Below are 18,553 nucleotides of genomic sequence, written 5' to 3' on the forward strand. Positions count from 1 at the left end.
TTTGTGAATTGAATAAACTTGTTCAACCTATGGATAGGAAAGAAAAGTCCCCAGAAGGTGTATTTTAATTTTATATGTGCTATGCATAGGCTATTCATTCCATCCAAGTTATGAAGAGGTACCAGATTTCATTTACCTATCAGTTGTGAAATCAAAGTGCATATTGAAGAAAATCTGTGCTCTCTTTATCAAAAGTGAACTATCTTACAAGTTTGTTTGGGTTTTGTTTTTTTTTTTTTTAATCTTACAAGTTTTAAGTTTTTACTTTTCTGTGTTTTCAAATGTCCAGTCTCTCTTCAAACATATTTTATGTTATGGTTCTTTATTTTCAGCAATTCCACACCCACATTTTTGCCTCAAGGGAAGGGTTATGAACTATTTGTTTCTTTGTTTTTATTATTGTGTGTCTCTTCCACTGCACCTGTTAGTATCTTGTAACTGTTTGCAGTGGTCAAGGTATTTTTTTTTTTAAATTTGAAATCAGTTGCTATAGGGAAATTTCTTCTTCAGGAAATAAGCTCACCTCTTGCCACACAGTAAAGAATACTCAGCCTTTGAGAGCTTCAGGCTTTCTTATGAAATATGGATACACTTCGGCCTCTGAAATATTTTAGGTTATTTTCTTTACATAGGAAGAAGAGCAATAAAGAGGCATGTTCTTTAAGACAATAGGAATGTGTGTGGGTGTGTGTGTGTATACGCGCGCGTGCACACACATACACATACATTTTGTCATATATATATGACTAACAAAATTCAAAGTTTGAAGTGGGAAGTTTCACCAGAAATGAGCAGTTGTGATGATGAGAATTTGTCCATCGCCCACATTTAACCATGCTATAAAGATGTTAATAGATTAATAGATTTTTAAACTACTTAAATATGTAAGCTCTTGCTTTATCAAACTGTGTGTCCCTTTTGGCTCCATTCCACAGACTGAGTTTTCCCCCAACACTGTATACTCTTTTATGTGAATAGTCTTTTAGGGGAAAAAAAGCAGAAAATTCAGCAATTGTCTGAGACAATTGCTGACGATGACTTCCATGGTTTCTTTTTAAATGAATGACGCTTTTCAGTTGCCGGGTAGACGTATGTCTTGTTTACCCAGCCCAAGCAAGTGATCCTTGAGGGAAAAGATTCTGTAGAAAGAGACCGACTCAGGGCCAGAAACATCTACAGATGCAATGTAATCCCGAGCAATGAAGCATGTGGCCCTTCGCTGGCATTATCTGATAACAGGAGGATCTTCTGGCAGAGGCACTGACTTTTGCTGCGTTCTGCAGGCTGCCCCTCCAAACCCATCTTTGATTGGCACCTATGCCCTATTGAAACTGGCATCACACCTTCTGAGTGGGCACGGGGCCAGGCGAGCAGATGGGTATGGGCAGAAGCATGCCAGAAACCCAGTATGTGCATCAAGTTTTTAAGTATCAGGGGCCCAAACTCCCATCCAGGGATGTAAAAACTCCAGTCTGGTGAGAGTGGTTTTGTGCTTAAGGTGAAAGGACATGCCATTTCTGCTGCAGCTTTGTGGATGATTAATTTTGAAAGTCACACAGGAGCTTCTGGGGGCCGGGTCGGGCGGAACCCCACCTTTGGGGCAGGAGAATCACCGCTGCACTTGGGGAAAAGAAAGAATTGTAATGAAGTTTCCAATGAGAGCCACTTTCCTGCACGGGCCTCCAGCACGTAAGCTGCATGCGTTCAGTGTTGGTGTGGATTTCTCTGCCCCCGCAAAGCCAGGTGCAGTCAGAGCCCGAAGTTTACCCTGGTGCAGTAAAAAAGAGCCCTCTGTCTAGAGAGGGCAGAAGGAGTTTGCAAGAACTCCTCCTCAGTGGCAAGTCTGAACCATCATGACTTGATGAGGCTCCACAAAAGTCTTATGATGGAGATAAAAGGGAACCTCCAAATACAAACCCCCAGGGTGCGCAAGCAGGGCCAGAAAAGTCTTTATCCAACCCAAGGGAAATGTTTAGCCTTTTCTCCTCAATGCAGAATTATTTGCGCCACCCCCCCCCCATCAATAAGAAGTTGGTTTACCAAAATGTTAAAACCAATGTAACGCACACGTAACAAGGTTTCCCGCTCTTCACACGTATTTTGTTGCATTGTCTATCATGTATATAAACTTCACTTCTTGAATAATGGATTTTGCATAATACGAGTTTTAAACGTCATATACCTTATGATCGTCTCACACCCACTAAGAGAAGTGGGCAAAGAAAAGTGCAGTGGGCATCATTCCTTGTTGTCAGTTCTGTCACGTCCCCTAAAGGCTCTTAAATTTCCAAGAATGCCTCAAAGACGAGCAGTGGCCAAGAGAAAGCTTGTCCTAATAGCCGTATCATATAGGCATCCCGTTCCCCTTTCCACTGTGTGAACGTTATCTGTGGAGCAGATTCCACGAGACCGTTGTGAACACTTCAACGTATTCAAAACATATAACTGCCACAAATTAAACTCCTAAAACTAAAGCTGGTGCGTTGCAAGTGCCAAGTTAAAACTGGCACGTCCCTCCGTCAGACTGCGGGAGAGCGTGCCATACCGTCCTCAGAAAACACAATTCATCCAGAAGCACTCTTGTCACTTGCTCTGATATTAAACCAGAGAAAGTGACATTAATTAAAGAAGCGACACGAGCCAACAAAGGCAGTGAAATCCTCCGCGTTGCCTCCTGGGCAGAGACCTTACCCCAACCTGCCATGCTTAGGTCTTAGTGGCCATTAAATTAGGAAGAGTCGCCAACGTGGCTGCCTCCCACTGCCCCTCCATCTCCCTACCTACCCTTTCTGAAACCTTTTCAGGCAAATCAAATTTTCTCCCCGGGGTTGGAGAAGGGCCCTTGGTGCACAGAGTCACACATACATAGCAGGGCTTCCTGAGTGTGAGAATGTGTGATACATTTACAGAAAATGATTCATGTCCGAGATGGGCAGTGACGAAAGGGAGAGAGAAGTTGGGGTAGCCAAAAAGATAGGGCGGGCCACAGCCGGCAGGGCTGGGTCCCTAGACTTGGCCTGGAAGCTAGGAGGGAGGGTCTGCAGCGAAGGTTAGTGGTGAGAAGAACTGGTTGCTGGAAGACCTTAGGAAAACCCTAGCATGCTCAAGAGGTCAGCGGGCAACTATTTACAGCTTGCTCTTTCCTTCTTCCCATAATGCTCTGTATTGCTAACCGTGACGGTCATCTCATTGTTGTGTGGTTTGATGTTGTCGTTAGGTGCTGTCAAGTCAAGTGTGGCTCATAGGAACAGCAGATCTGAACATGGCCCGATTCTGTGCCACCCTCACCATCTCGGAAATGCTGTATTGTACTACCCACTCCCCTCCAGAGATACTGGATTATAAATAAATTCCTTCTGGACAGCCAGAATGCTTCAATCAAGACTTTGGAGATTGTCGTTTTTAATCGTTTGTTAACATTAGAACTAGTTGGGTTGCTGGGTTGGTTTTTTTACAAAAGGCATTTCCCGAGCACTGGTGGCCTAGTGGCAACAAAGCTGCACTGCAATCCCGGAGGTGAGCGGTTCAAATCCACCAGATAGTCTGCTGGAGAATGAGGGGCAATCTCCTCCTGTACCAGTCAGATATGATTTGACAGTACACACACACACACACAAATAATAGAAATTTTAGAGGGGAAAAAAAGGCATTTCCCAACCAACAGGTCAAATAAACTGAAGGGGGCAGAAGAATCGATGCCTTCGAGTTGTGGTGTTGGAGGAGAGTGCTGAATAGCCCATGGACTGCCAAGAGAACAAACAAATTCGTCTTGGAGAAGATGCAGCCGGGGTGCTCCTTGGAGGCAAGGGTGGTGAGGCTTCATCTCACAGACCGCGCACATCATTAGGAAGGGCGGTCTTTGGAAAAGAACATAGACCTGGCTAGGTGGCGGGGCAGCAAAAGAGAAGAAAAACAGCAGCGAGATGGATTGACAGCCAAACAGCCGGCTCAAGTGTGTCAGAGAGGATGAGGGTGACCCGGACTGGGCAAGGTTTAGCTCTGTTGTTCCTAAGGCCGCTGTGAGTTGTAGTCGACTTTGATGGCCCCAGCAGCCACCACCTATTCAAAGTGCCACCTGTCTGTGTAAGCCACTGTCCTTTTAGATTTAAGCGACTATTGTAGAGTTGATTCCTATTCATGACATCTCTACATCTGGTTTCTAAGGCTGTAACTCATTTCAGAAGGCTGCCCAGCTTTCACAAAGTAGGGCTGGTGGATTTGAACTGCCAACCTTCTAGTTAGCAACCTGACATGCTGCTTCTTGTGCCGCCAGGGCTCTCACATGTAGAGACAGTGTTTGGTACATTTTGAGGAGAGTCTGTATAGAGAAGGATCTGCTCATTCTCCAAGGGTGTTTTTAAAATACAAACAGCAGTTCATGTTTAATCTGTAAAATACACAGGCAAGCCCTTACTCTGTTAGTCCATGCGTGCTAAGGGTTAGCCAGTGGTCATCGTGTTAAGGCTTACCACGTTTTGTGTTTAGAGCAAAACCATTTCTACTAAGTAACAATTAATTGAAGTTGACTCAACCACGAGTATAAACTTTTATGGAGCAAAGTATGACATTTTCTGTTAAATGGATTGATTTGTAGGCATGGAACACGCATAAGAAATCAACTTTTCAGAGACTTGTAAACACAACTTGAACAGAAAAGAAATCATTAGGATTTCTCTTAACCCATTAGCTCTGTGCAAAGGTTTGGTTAGGATTTTCCACACAGGCGCTTTTGTTCTGCATTGTGAGCACAGGCATTTTCGTCTTTGAGACGAGACATTTTTCTATCTGTGTAATTAGTTATGAGGTTTAATGTACATTTCTACCCCTCCTCACCCCCCCCCCATATCAGGCAGACAATGGCTTCAAAGAGACAGCCGTGCTGCAAAAGAGCAAGAAAAAGAGGCCAAAGTTGACACACACACAGGCAAAACAGAGTAGGAAAAATCAACACGTTTTGCAAAATCAGGCATTGAAAATGTGTCAGCGTGTGCAGGAGACCCTCTTAAATTTGCAATCCAAGCGAACGAGAGTATTTAAATATGAGAGGCAGTATTATTGTACCCAGCATGTCTACTCTCACTTGTTTGACTAGCTGAGAATAGAACACTGAGAGGCAAGGGCTCAAAGTTAAATGATCATTTATACATTTTTACAGTCAAATGAAAGATTCAGAGTATATGCTCAAATTAAATGTTTCCCCCCCTCCCCTCCCCAGAACCCTAAATTTAATCAGCTGGAGTTACTTTTAAAGTGTCATTCTATTTAACTTTTGGGGAATGATGAATTTGCCTTTTAATAGGGATGCTGTATTTTATCATGAAGATGAAACAAACTGTCTTTTGTTAATTATTCCCCAGAGACACTGGCCATTTTTCTCTCCTCTGCTTAATGTGGAGTGAAGACAGCTTCCCGCAAATTTATTTCAAGCAAGAGCTGGCGGAAGCGAGGGCAAGTGTGAAGGAGGCTGGTGGAGAGTAGAGCTCCCCTCTGAGGTCATCTCAGCACCTGGCCACCCGAGGGACCTCTCAGGACGTAACGCTGCCCACCGGGGAAGCCTGGAATGCAGAATTTAGAAGCATATGAAAGACTCTGAAGTTGGTGCCCTGAGAAAATGTTTTTAAGTCTCCCACAGCCTTCATCCAACCAAACAACAGTTTAACTTACCTAAGATCTGCCTTGAGCGGTATGCTCTTTCTGAAACTGTCTATAAAGGATCAAATTGATAACAACACCACAATAGCTGAGGTGTTCTGTGTGTTGATGTTGATGAGGGAGAGAGGACTTGGGCCTTGAGGGGAGGACTGTCGCCCAGTTCAGATTACCACCTGTGTCTCAGGATTGTGCAGGTGGACAGTGCCCACTTGGTGTCGGGTCTGCTCTGGAGCCCCAACAATAGCAAAAGGAAGAAAATATAAAGAAACAAAACTGCAAAGGGACTGGCAAAGAGAACCGGATCTATCATTTGTGTCGGGGTACCTGCTAATTGTACTGCAGGGGATACAGTCTTGGGAAATGGACTGCTAGGAAAACAAACAGATTTGTCCTGGAAAGGGTCAAACCGGGCTGCTCCTTGGAGGCAAGGATTCTAAGGCTCCGTCTAACATACTTTGGACATGTTGTGAGGAGGGACAGGTCCTTGGAGAGGGACATCATGCTTGGGAGGGTGGAGGGACAGCGCAGGAGAGGAAGGCTCTCTATGAGGTGGATTGATTCAGTGACTCGGGTAATCGGGGTGGGTGTATCGGAGACGGTGCGATTGGCACAGGACAGAGCAGAGTTTAGGGATGTTGTACATAGGGTCGCTGTGAGTCACAAGCGACTTGATGGCGCGTAACAACAGCAACAACATTCCATGCCATGCTGTGTGTTAAGGGGATTGCGTGCTGTGCATCATTTAATTGTCCTAACAATCTAGTTGTTGTTGTTGTTGTTAGGTGCCATGAAGTCAAGTATGACTCATAGCGACTCTGTGAACAAAAGCTCTGAACCCTGTTCTATAACTATCATCATTTTTCTAATGTTCATAGAGTTTCCAAAGAATTGTTGTTTATTAGAGAGTAGATGCTAATCCTGCTGCCACTAACTCCACTAAGTCTTGAAAGGACAATCTTAGGTCTTTTGTTGTTGTTGTGAGATGCATCAGGTTGAGTATGACTCACAGAGACCCTCTGAGCCCTGTCTTATCCTGTGTCAACTTCACAGTCGGACACATGTGAGTCCATTGCTGCAGTCACTGTCAGTCCCCCTGGTTGAGGGTCTTGCTCTCCATCGCCGTCCTAGAGAGGTTAAATACTATCTCTCCAGACACAGTTTTCCTGATTGCATTGATGTGATGTGGAGCCAGGCCTCTGCTCTCTTTACTGATGCCCCTCGTCAAAGACTGCTTTGAGTTTCTTGCTAGTGAGAGGAAGCAGTGGCAAATGACATGCTTGTGACATGCTCATTTTCCAAGATAACGGTGAAATATGTCATCGATAGTATTGGCAGTTAATTTAAGAAATCTGTTAGTGATGATGCTAATAATGGTGTCATTTCCATTCAAATTGACAATTTGGGGCATAATGCATCCGTGATATGTTTTTAATATTATTAAGAGCAGAAAATCTGTGAAAGAACATCTGATATTTATAGTAGGCCTAATGTTAAGAACTGAGGGAAATGCACTTAAAATACAATATGCCACTGATCAAACAATATTTTCATGGGGAAAAAAATGAGAATAGTAAATCGAGTATGTACAATCTGAAGAGAAAGATTTGATAGATTTTTATGCTTTTTTTTAAAAAAAAAGAATAAACGTGCCTACAGGGATTTCATATATTTGTTTTGAGTTTAATAAGCTGCAGTAAAAATTTTTTTAAAGCCTTCATTTAAATATAAAATTATTGCCTTCTTATGGCATTAGCTTGACCATGTTTTCCATTAGATGATAATTTGAAGACTTACTGCTTACTTTATAAAAGGTAAATAAGTTAAATGCTTGGGAGCTAGGATATTAATAAAGAATGTGTCCCCTTGTAGAATTTGTTTCAGATACCAAATACTTTATTTATAATGAAATTTTGGTTTTAGAACATTACTCACTGATGGCAAAAATATTACTGTAGGGCAGTAAGGTATTTATTACATATCTACAGATTTTATGAAAAATATTAGAGCATCTAATGTAGAGGTAAATCTCAAGTGTTTTCAATAGAGAAGAAATATTTTTTAGCTATTTCAATACTAGTTTTCATGTTAGAATTTTTAAATTTTTTTTTGTTACAAGTATGAAAATAGCCAAAGAAGGAATGAACAAAATAAAAGCTATTCTGTGAACATACACGCTTTTGACGACTTTGGTATTTTCAGGTTATTTCAGTTTCTGAGGAATGTGAGGCAAAACTATTCATTCTGCTTGATCTTGTGTCTATTAAAAGATAGTCTGTTTACTCTCTAACTCATTTATACAATATCAAATGTATTACAATTAAGAAAGGAGCATTACTTACCTTTGTCTTTGATCTTTCAAAATATTCGTGATAGAAATGAAAGGTAGCACAGCCACTGAAAAGGAAAGAAAAAAAAATCCTCACACAATTCTCTTCAAGAAATGTGACATGAAAACCAAACAAAATTGTACAGCCAATGGGCAAAGACTCTTTGTTGTGAATTGTGGAAAGAAACCATGCATAGACTTCTATAATCATCAGTCACAATTTCATTAAAACTCTTTTTAGCAAATACAAAGATCTTGCACTTAACCTCTTTAATGTAGAGAGGTGCAATATGCAGATGTCAGTAAAAATTATTTTTATTGGGAGAAGAACCGTAAGTGCCTTCTGACCCTTAGAACCTTTGAGATACTGAAATACAGTGTTAAATATATAAATGTTCTCTAATACTACTCAAACATGGTTAGTAGATTTAGGGAAAGAATAGATGGAGTTGAGCAAAGAATTAGTTGTGCTATAGTAAGCAAGCAAAGCAAATTTAAGTTATAGGGGAAAATGACAGAGATCATCAAGACGAAAAATTAATGCTTCTACGTACCTATTAATATTATGTTTATGAGTATTATCTTTAAAGGTGACCTGAAATAGTAAAGACCTGCTGAATGTAGATTATAATGAAACAAAGAAGAAACATTTCCCTTATTTGAAACCTAAGCATCATAAATACGAAAAAGTTCCAGAATGTGGATATGGGACTAATCATTCTTAAATACTATGTTTTAAATCCTAAATATTTTTTAAAAATTTAAAACCTGATAATAAGAGAGGTAGGTCCGGAATTTTCTCAGTCTTTTTTCCTTAAACTTTGCTATTTTTAGATACCATGGTAAAAATCTTAAGTATAAAGTAAACAGGTTATTTGTTTGGTTTTGTTCTACATTTCATACTAAAAATATGTTAAGTGGGTTAAACAAAGATATACAATGGTAGAATTTTAGTGCAAAGATAGTAATACTGTTATTTTTATCTTAAGAAAGGCTAGCAAAGGATCAATAAGAAATTATTACAAACAAAACTGCAGTTATTATAAAAAGATTCATGGAACAAGTTATATACAGGTAGCTCATCACCTTCGTGTTTTTGAACCTAAAGTACTGCAGTAAAAAAGATACGGTTCCATCTCCCCCATTCATGCTTGAGCCTGAGCATTTCCGCTTTTCTCCCCTCTTCTTTATACATTAGTTTGACTTGGCTCCATAATCAACACTCTTGGTACCAGCAGCCAAGAAATAAAAAGACGAACTGCTTTGGGAATGTCTGCCGTCAGGGACATCTCCAGAGTACTGAAGAGCAACAATGTCAGTCTGGAGACTAAGGTGCACCTGATCCAGCCCATGGTCTTTGCAGTTATGCATCAGAAAACTGGACAATGACTAGGCATGACAGAAGCACACTGATGGCTTTGAGCTGTGATGCTGGAGAATAGAATGGAATATACTATGAAAGGACTGCTAGGAGAACAAGCAGGTTTCATCCTGGAGAGGCTGAAACCAGGCTGCTCCTTGGAGGCAGAGATTCTGAGGCTTCTTCTGACATACTTTGGGCATGTTGCAAGGAAGGAGCAGTCCTTGGAGAGGGGCATTTTGCTTGAGAGGGTGGAGGGAGAGCACAAGAGAGGAAGACCCTGGATGAGATGGATTGACTCAGGGACTAGGGTAAGGGGAGTAGGTGTGTCAGAGACAATGAGGTTGGCTCAGGATAGAGCAGAGCTCAGAGCTGTTGTTCTTAGGGGTTGCTATGAGTCATAGGCAACTTGCCAACATAACAACATCCAGAATTCGGCGAAACAACCCTCATGAAGCCAGTTTGACAAGAATGGATTGGCACAGTGGCTGTTCATGGGCTCGAGGGTGTCAGGGATGATGAAGGTGGCACAGGTTCGGACAGGGTTCAGATCTGTTGTTCCCAGAGTCGCTATGAGTCATACTTAACTTGAGAGCCCCTGACAACTACAGTGAAAAAACTACAAAGTTGTGTGTGCAACTGATAAGAAGTAACTGATATTTTCAGGAGAGTCAGGTGTTCCAGAGACTTCCTGGTCTGTAATCTTACCCATCCCTCCATCCTCCTTTTCCCCCCTCCTTACTACGTTTCATTTTGGTGTCGAGTAATATTGATTTCTTAATTGGGGTTTTGAAATACTGTCTTTACCTGATTTTTGCTATTTTATAGAATTCTTCAGTGAAGCCATGTGAGCCTGGAGATTTCTGTGCCAGAAGTGTTTTTATCATGATTTCGCTTTTAAAAATAATTATCTAATCTGGCTGTTTCATCATAGGAGAACTTGAATGTTGTTGTTGTTGTTATGTGCCGTCGAGTCGTTTCCGACTCATAGCGACCCTATGCACAACAGCCCTAAACCCTGCTCTATCCTGCGCCAACCACACTGCCTCTGACACACCCATCCCGATTACCCCGGTCACCGAATCAATCCATCTCATAGAGGGTCTTCCCCTCCCGCGCTGTCCCTCCACCCTCCCAAGCATGATGTCCCTCTCCAAGGACCCGTCCCTCCTGGCACCATGTCCAAAGTGTGTCAGATGCAGCCCCAGAACTTGAATATAGTATGATTTTTAAGGAATTGCTCTGTTTTATCTGTTATTGTTAGATGTCATCGAGTCTAATACGACTCATAGCGAGCCTGTGAGTAAACCAGTGAGAACCCTGTCCTGTCCTGTGCCAACCTCACAATCTCTGACACACTCGAGCTCATTGCCGCAGTCAGGGTGTCAACGCACCTGGTCGAGAATCCTCTCTCCCGCTGCCCCTCCACCTTCCCAAGGATGATGTCCCTCTCCAAGGAATAACGTCCGTTAGGACATGCCCAAAGTATGTGAGACGCCTCATCACCTTGGCCTCCAAGGAGCACTCTGGCTGTACCTACCCTTCCCACAACGTGTTTGTTCTTTTTGGCAGTTTATAGGATACTCAGCACTCTTCTCTAGCGCCACAGTTCCAAGGCATCAGTTCTTCTGTCATCCTTAGTCATTGTGCAGCCTTCAGATGCAAAGCGAGTGACAAAACTTTTATTGTACATTTTGTTTATTTTTCAATTTCAGAAGTATTTTCTGATTCTTTTTGTCTTCAGTGACTTTTCCTGCATCTTTCTGTTTTCCCACTTACCCCGAAATGGTTTGGTTTTACTTGCTAGAATACAGTAAGTGCTACTTTAAAGATTCTGTGAGATGATCCCAAGTTCTGGGTCATGCTGGTGTCAGTGTGTATTGGTTGTTTTCCTCATGTAAATCTGGACTCATGAGCACTCCATGCTCTGCTGTAGCTAAAATGCATGTTCAGTTTTCAGTAGCATGCTACTTGGGTTTACGGGGGGAGTGTGTTTTACTTTCTGACATGGGTAAGTGGTCTGTCCTGAAGTTTAGTTTTCAAAGTCACTGTGTGCTGTTTAGTATCAGATCTATTATCTATAGTTTGACAACGAGCCAGCATTTCTCAAATAATTTTAGTATTTCTGAAACTCTGTCTCTCTCTCTGATCATCACCCTGGCACTGTCTAGTCCTGTGAGATTCTCTTTCTCATTCATATTTTCTGACCAGAAAGTTGGACTTTTACCTACCCTACTTCAGAGGAACCTATGTCTGGGGTGGAGGTGATAAGACAGAGAAGGTGGGGGGGGATCCCCTGTGGATTCACCCTGCTCTCTTGGGAGCACAACTCTTCTGAGTACAGCATAAGGTTCCTCATTTCAGAATTTGAGGGTTTGCTGAGTCTCTGCTGCCGCCACCAGTGCGTATCAGCACAAAGTTGGTGGGGGGGCTCAGGAGGGAGAGAAGTGCAGAAATAAACGAGGGAAATGGGGGATTGTCCACATTCTGTGTGAAACCAGTGAAAACCAGTCCCCACTTCTCCAACTTTACCTCAAGGGCTATCGTGGGCATGTTCCCTCTACTGGGATACCAGCCTTCAGATCCTGAGCAGGGGTGAGTGTGGAGCACGGGATGTTGAAGGAGGGGGAAAAATAGAAAATTTCATCAGTCTGGAGCTTGTTTTGAGCTTTTCTCTTGGTTTACCTGTTATAGGGGGGTGGGGGATTTAAACAAAAATGTAATATTGATTTGCATATAGAATCCATATGTATTGTGTTTTATTCATTCAGGGACATTGTTTCACACATTCCTTCATTCACATTGTGGTTCATTCAACAATCATTCACATACACTCTGCTTTATAAAATTAATCACTGTTGATCTGTGGGCCTCTATCTACTTCGTCAAAAGCGGAGGGGAGAAATCATGGAGTCCCAGAGTTTGGTAGGTGGAGGGAGAGGGTGAAGGAATTGGGACAGTTTCTGTTTTGGGGGTTCTTAAATAGGTGCTGTGTTATTTCTGTCTAGATTTTATAGCTACATTCAGTGAGAGGTAGGGTTAAGTGTGTTGATACCATCTTTTACCCCTCTAGTGTGTATAAAACTGTATATACACATTGTATTTCATTTATGTATGTACAGTTTTATACAGTCATTCATAGCCATTGTGTTTTATGCAATAATTACTACCGATCAGTGCCTTTTTTCCCCCTATAATTATATTTTATTAATTTTCATAAACATTTACAGAGATTTGGGGTTTCCATTCATTCATTGTTGCACTCGATCAGTGCCTTATATCACCCTGTCTCAAGTCCCTTCTGCACCTCACCTGTTCCTTCATGCCCCCATCTGTCCTCCGACCTCTTTTGACCTGCAGTGATTTTTCTGCCTCATCCTTCCTTCACTCCTTCCCCTTCTCCCTTCTCCTCCCCCTTTTTGAACGTGTGTTTTTAAGCTAAAACTTTTACTTCCTTTAATGATTCTATTTGGATTCAAGTTTTCTTACTTTTTTACTAAGTTATTTTGCTAAGTGACGTATTTTTACTGGAAGTTGTCATTCCTCCTAAGTTTTCAAATTTATTGAACATAATAAAATGTGGAATTAGTTTAATTTTGTCAGACTCTTTCCTACACTTTCACTTTCCTTTTTCTTCTGTAGCAGTTTGTCAGAGGTTCCTTCCCCCCGCCCAGCCTTTACTTATTTTAAGCTTATTTTCACGGCTTAGATTTTTTTGTTTACCATTTTTCAAAAAATCCATTTTAGGGGAGCTCTGGTGGCCTAGTGGCAAGGAGCTGCAACTACAATCCCAGAGGCGCACGGTTTGAATCCACCAGATGCTCTGCTGGGGAAGGAGGGACAGTCTCCTCCTGTACCAGTCAGATCTGATTTGACGGTACACACACACACAAAAGAATTAAAAAAAAAACACCAAACAATTGGTCTTAGGGAACAACAACAACAAAATCCATTTTATTCATTTATTCATTGTCCAGCTTTCACCAACATTCATTAAATATGGCATCATTGGGGTCAAGCACATTTTAGTCTTAAAAGTGATATCTTACACTTCAACATTTCAAAAGTTCTATCTAATCTATATATAGAGAGAGCTTCTTTCTCCTGTGCTTTGTACCTCTTTTTAAAATATATGTACTTTTTATTTGATTGTAGTTTACTTCAAATTCCCTATACATTGTTTTTCACATTGGATCTTTCCCATTTCCTTAACCCACCCCCCATCACATTGTGTGACCCTGTGATTATGCACCCCAATCCTCACCTTCCGCTTCTACCCTCCTCTTCTTAGATCGTCATACTCATTCTACAGTAATGGTCTTACACAATATTTGTCCAAATAGAACTGAATTAGTTCACTCATCATAATGCTCTTCAGTCTCTCCCAAGTTAGGTAGTAATTTACAATATCATTGCTCCTGCGTGCTGCATAGTATTCCATGGTGTGAATATACGTACCACCATTTCTCATTCTAGCCTATTGTGCTTGGTCATCTGGGCTCTTTCCTTGTTCTTGCGATGGTGAATAATGCTGCTATGAACATTGGTGTATAAATCTCTTTTCTCGGGATATATATTCCACATTTCCCATTTTTAAAGAGCTTGCAGACAAAACTTCTGTGAAACGATAGCCCCACCCTTGTGATGGAACTCTCTTCCCGAGATTGTCGTAGGCTGGTTCTGACCTAAGTGGAATACCCAATTTGGGGACCTGCATTTGGATCTGTTCTTTCAAACCCTGGAAGCCTGCAATTTAATTTAGAAAAAATAAAAACTAATCCTTTCTCTATGAGATTTTTTAACAACTTCTCTTATCTCCCATAGTGTTTTGTTTTTTGGTTTTTTTTAATTCTTTAGCATTTCTTTCCTCTCAAAATACATTAAGTCCTAACCTGTCAGTTCACCTTCCCGCTTGCCTGTGAGCTGGTTTACGTAGGCGACATCAGGTTCTTACTCCATCATTCTTGCCTTTGCCATTTAGATGATTTCTCCACCCATCTCTCCCCTTATACTACTCTGGTGAAAATATTCGAAGTGGGTTCACATAACTCAGCAATTTTTTCTCATCTCCCTTGCATTCGTTTTCCTATAACTTTCTCCTGGAAAGTGACAGTGTTGCAGAAGCACGAACAGTTGTCAGTGTGTTATTTGTGACTCAGAGACCTCATTAAATCTGCCTGTACTTTTCATTTGTCTTCCCCAGTGCTAACACCTTACAGCTGTGATGTGCCATTGAGTCAGCTCCGTCTCGTAGCAACCCTGTGCGCGACAGATTCTAACTCTCGCTCTATCCTGAGCCAGCCTGACTGCTGCTGACATCCCTACCCCATTACCCTACTCTTTACTCTCTCAGTCCCTCTCATCCAAGGGTCTTCCTCTCCTGCGCTGTCCGTCCATCCTTCCAAACATGAGGTCTTTCTATAAGGAATGGTCCCTCCTGGCCATATGCCTGAAGTATGTGAAGTGGAACCTCTTATTCTGTAAGCTTTTGAGAAACCTATTTGGTTTCGTAGCAGCATGCAGGCCTCCACTGAAATGTCAGTTGAGTTGCTGGTTGCTCATGACGCCTGTTGACACATTGGCCAGGAATCCAACACACAGTTTCCCACAGGGAAGGTGATAATCGAGTCACTGTCCAGTCGCTGCCATCATCCATGATTAGTGCAATATTGTTCTTGTTGTTACACATCACTCACTCACTCACTCATTTTGCTGTCAAATTGGAACTGGCTCATAGCGGACTCGCCAGCGAATTTCCAAAGCTAAAAGTAAAACCACGAGGTAACACGAGGTTACCGCTCCTCCTTCTCCTGATGACCAGCTAGTGTATTTGAACCCCCAGAAGGGCGTCCTGTTTGGCTTAGACTGCCCGTCTTCCTCCCACAGAGACCTGGGTGAATTCGAACTGCCGGAGAGGCATGGCCTTGGAGTTATCAGTGCCGTTTCATATGCACTACATCACTTTTGTAGGGAGCTCTGCTTGTCTAGTGGTAAGAAGGTACTCTGCAATCCCAAAGGCACACAGTTCTAATCCACCTGGTACTCCATAGGAGAACAGTTTCTTCCCGTGCAATTTCCTGCCTCGGAAAAACCGCTGAAGCGTCAGCTATGAGTTGTTTCTGACTTGATGGCACACAATAACACTTTACATTAACATAACAATAACATTTTCAGCAAGCATGGCTCTGGCTACCAATGAATTTTCCTCCAGCCCTGATGCTGTATTCTTCTTAATGCGACAGGCTTCTCATAGTCTTTATTCAGCTTGTAAACTGACTAAGTATGGTGAAGGCCTAGTGGTAAGAAGCTGTGCTGCAATCCCAAAGGAATGTGGTTCGAATCCACCTGCTTCTCCATGGGAATTCCTGCCTCTGAAAACCTTCTGGAGGGTCAGCTGTGAGTCAGTTCTGACTCAGTAACCCACAGTGGAAGTATGATGAAAGAATACAGCCGTGTCACAAACATTTCCAAACTTGAAACCATACAGGATCCCTGCTTTCTGTTGGAACACTTGCCTCGTGGCCTGTGTACAAGTTCTGCTGGAGCACAGAAAGCGTCCTGGAATTCTTTGTAACATCGTTATCATTTGTTGTGATCAACACAGTCAAATAGTTTTGCATCATCAATAATAGTCTTTGCTTTTAGCCAAAATCCACCTGACAGCAGCGCTAATATCCCTAATTCCACATCCTTCTGAGTGGAACTTGAATTTCTGGTGCTTTGTTGCTGATGTAGTGATGCAAGTTTGTTTTCCTCCCTCTCGGCTGAGTTTTACTTCTCTCTGATACTGTTTCCATCATTTCTCCTTTCTGTCGGCTCACCTTTTCTCAGTGCCACAAATGTAACATTCCCCCCCGCCCCCCGTTATTTGGCCAGAGGTTGTCTTCCATTTTTTGGCTTGGATGAATGAGTCCTCACACTCCTCTCAGAGTTTCAATCGCGGACACGTCTAGATTGCTATTCTGTCAGTTCCTGGAGCCTGTTTTCCCCCAGTGCCTTCAGTGCAGCTTGAATTTGTCTCTTTAATGCCCTCAGTTTTTGATCCTGTGCTACCTTCTGAAATGCTTATTCCCCAGTTATTTTGCTCTGGTTACTCTGTGTATTCTTTCCATCTGTTTTTGATACTTGCTGTTGTTCAATATTTCGCCTGTAGGATCCTTCAGTGTTGCAGATGAAGGCTTGAATTTTCACTCCAGTTCCCCGTGAGAAGTGCTGGGTATACTCTCGTCACGTACTGGCCTAGGTTCTCATTGTGATATATTTATTATTTTTTTTAAAGGACTTATTTCTTTTTGTGACCAGGTTTATTCTCCACATCTGCCAAATAGTTTTTCTTCCCCAAGTTTTTGTTAAAATTGTCTTTTGTTTCAATTCTGAAATAGCATGAATTCTAATTTGATGAAAGCAGACACATGAACTGAGTTAGATGACATTTCATATATTTAATGTCATTGAAAAGGCTTTGTCCTCTACATTTTCAATCAGTGTAATTTATATCATCTGTTGGTTTCTGTGTTTGGGTATTGAAATAAGACTTTGGTCTTAGGAAAAGTACAGCCCAAGTGCTCCTTGGAGGCAAGGATGCGTCGTCTTTCATACTTAGGTCATGTTGGCAGGAGGAAGCAGTTCCTTGGAAAGGGACATCATGCTTGGTCATCAAAGCAGAGGAGGGCCCCCAATGAGATGGACTTACACAGTGACTTCAACAGTGGGCTCCAGTGTGTCAAAGATGATGAGGATGGCACAAGGTGGAGCTGGATTCAGGTCAACTCTTTAGAGGGTCATTATGAGTTGAACTTGACTCAATGGCACGTAACAACAAGATGGTATAGAGTAAGTGGAGCTGTGGTGATCTAGTGGGTAAGCAGACGTACTGCCAGCCGAAAGCAGACAGTTCAAACCCACTGGCTGCCCTGAGAGAGACAGATGAACGATCTCCTCTTGTGCAGCCGTTGAAAACTCACTGGAGGGTCAGTTAGGAGTCACTTCCAGCTCAACAGCACATAACAACAACGTAGTATAAAACATAGGTTATAGTTCGTTATAAAACATGGGGGCTAGTCAATGGAGTTAAGTTTAAATCCCAGCCTCCTTTTCTTAGTGTGTAAGTTACTCATCTTTTCTAAGCTTTAGGTGCAAATGTCATAACACAGAAATAATAAAACCTTTTTAAGGGTTTGTTGAAATGCTTTTCAGTGTCTAGGATACAGTCGGCACTTAGTAAATGGAAACAACCTTTTTCCCCCTACAGCATTCCCAGCAAATAAGACAGCTGACGATGCAAGACATGTAATAAAAGTGGTAAGTCTTACTTGTCATCTGTGTTTCACTTTTTCTTTTTGGTTTTATCTCCTTAAGTAGGTTTAAAAAAAATAAAAGAAAAAGGATCTGTCACCTTAATTCTTAGAATATATTTCTTGATAAACTCAATACCTGATTTTTCACATTAAAGTAAGAGATAATGGAGAATCATCTTTTGTGTTGGCATCTGTCTGTCTACTTAGTATATAGTTACCTTAAGTGCAGATGGTAAGGTCCCTAAATGCAGGGGTGGAGTTTTGTATTTGTGTGGGTCCCTTTTGTCCACTGTCGGGGATGAAATACCGCAGACACTTGGGAAAGGTGCTGAGTAACAGTAATATGCATCCATGAAAGGACCAGGATGGTGTTTAATGGATTTGTCTTCATATGCGTGAAGTGTATACTACAGATAGAGTTTTCAGTGCTTGAAATACGTACTTTCTTTGAGAAGACACGTTTTCATGCACAAGTCACTTGTGGTACACGTGACTACTCAGAGTTCAGTAATTTGAACCCACCAGCATTTCTGTGAGAGAAGCTGCCACACTTTGTTTTTCTAGCGATTTCCCGTCTTGAGAACTCTGGGGCAGTTCCACTGGCCTGTAGGGTTTTCAGGAGTCAGACTTGACTCAGCTGCAGTGAATGTTATAAAGGAATAGTGGTCACAAGATACATTTTCCATAGGATCACACGATACATGTTATATGTTTATATGGTCACAAGATACATTTTCTATAGGGATAGTGGTCACAAGATACATTGAGAATGAGAGTCTTCAAGGTTAGTGGTTTTCTGAGATTTTTAGGGAAAATCTAGAGCCTGTGTTTTATGGAGTGATCCAAGTGCCGGTTCATACCACATATTTATATTCATAAATTCATAGTTGAAATGCCAATTTCATCTGTGGGATTATT

The 18,553-nt window shown here is 41.8% G+C and overlaps 1 protein-coding gene across 1 annotated transcript in view; it reads left to right on the plus strand.

The window, feature by feature from the left end:
• VRK2 (vaccinia related kinase 2) overlaps nt 1–18,553 on the plus strand; it is a 107,320-nt gene that overhangs the window by 12,276 nt on the left and 76,491 nt on the right. The window contains exon 2 of the mRNA XM_006880937.1: nt 17,590–17,639. Within this exon, the coding sequence (XP_006880999.1) occupies nt 17,590–17,639 (50 nt within the window). The remainder of the gene's footprint in view (nt 1–17,589; nt 17,640–18,553) is intronic.

The sequence above is a fragment of the Elephantulus edwardii genome, unplaced genomic scaffold (genome assembly GCF_000299155.1).
Source record: "Elephantulus edwardii isolate Elephantulus edwardi_28Jun2011 unplaced genomic scaffold, EleEdw1.0 scaffold00011, whole genome shotgun sequence".
Lineage (NCBI taxonomy): Eukaryota > Metazoa > Chordata > Mammalia > Macroscelidea > Macroscelididae > Elephantulus > Elephantulus edwardii.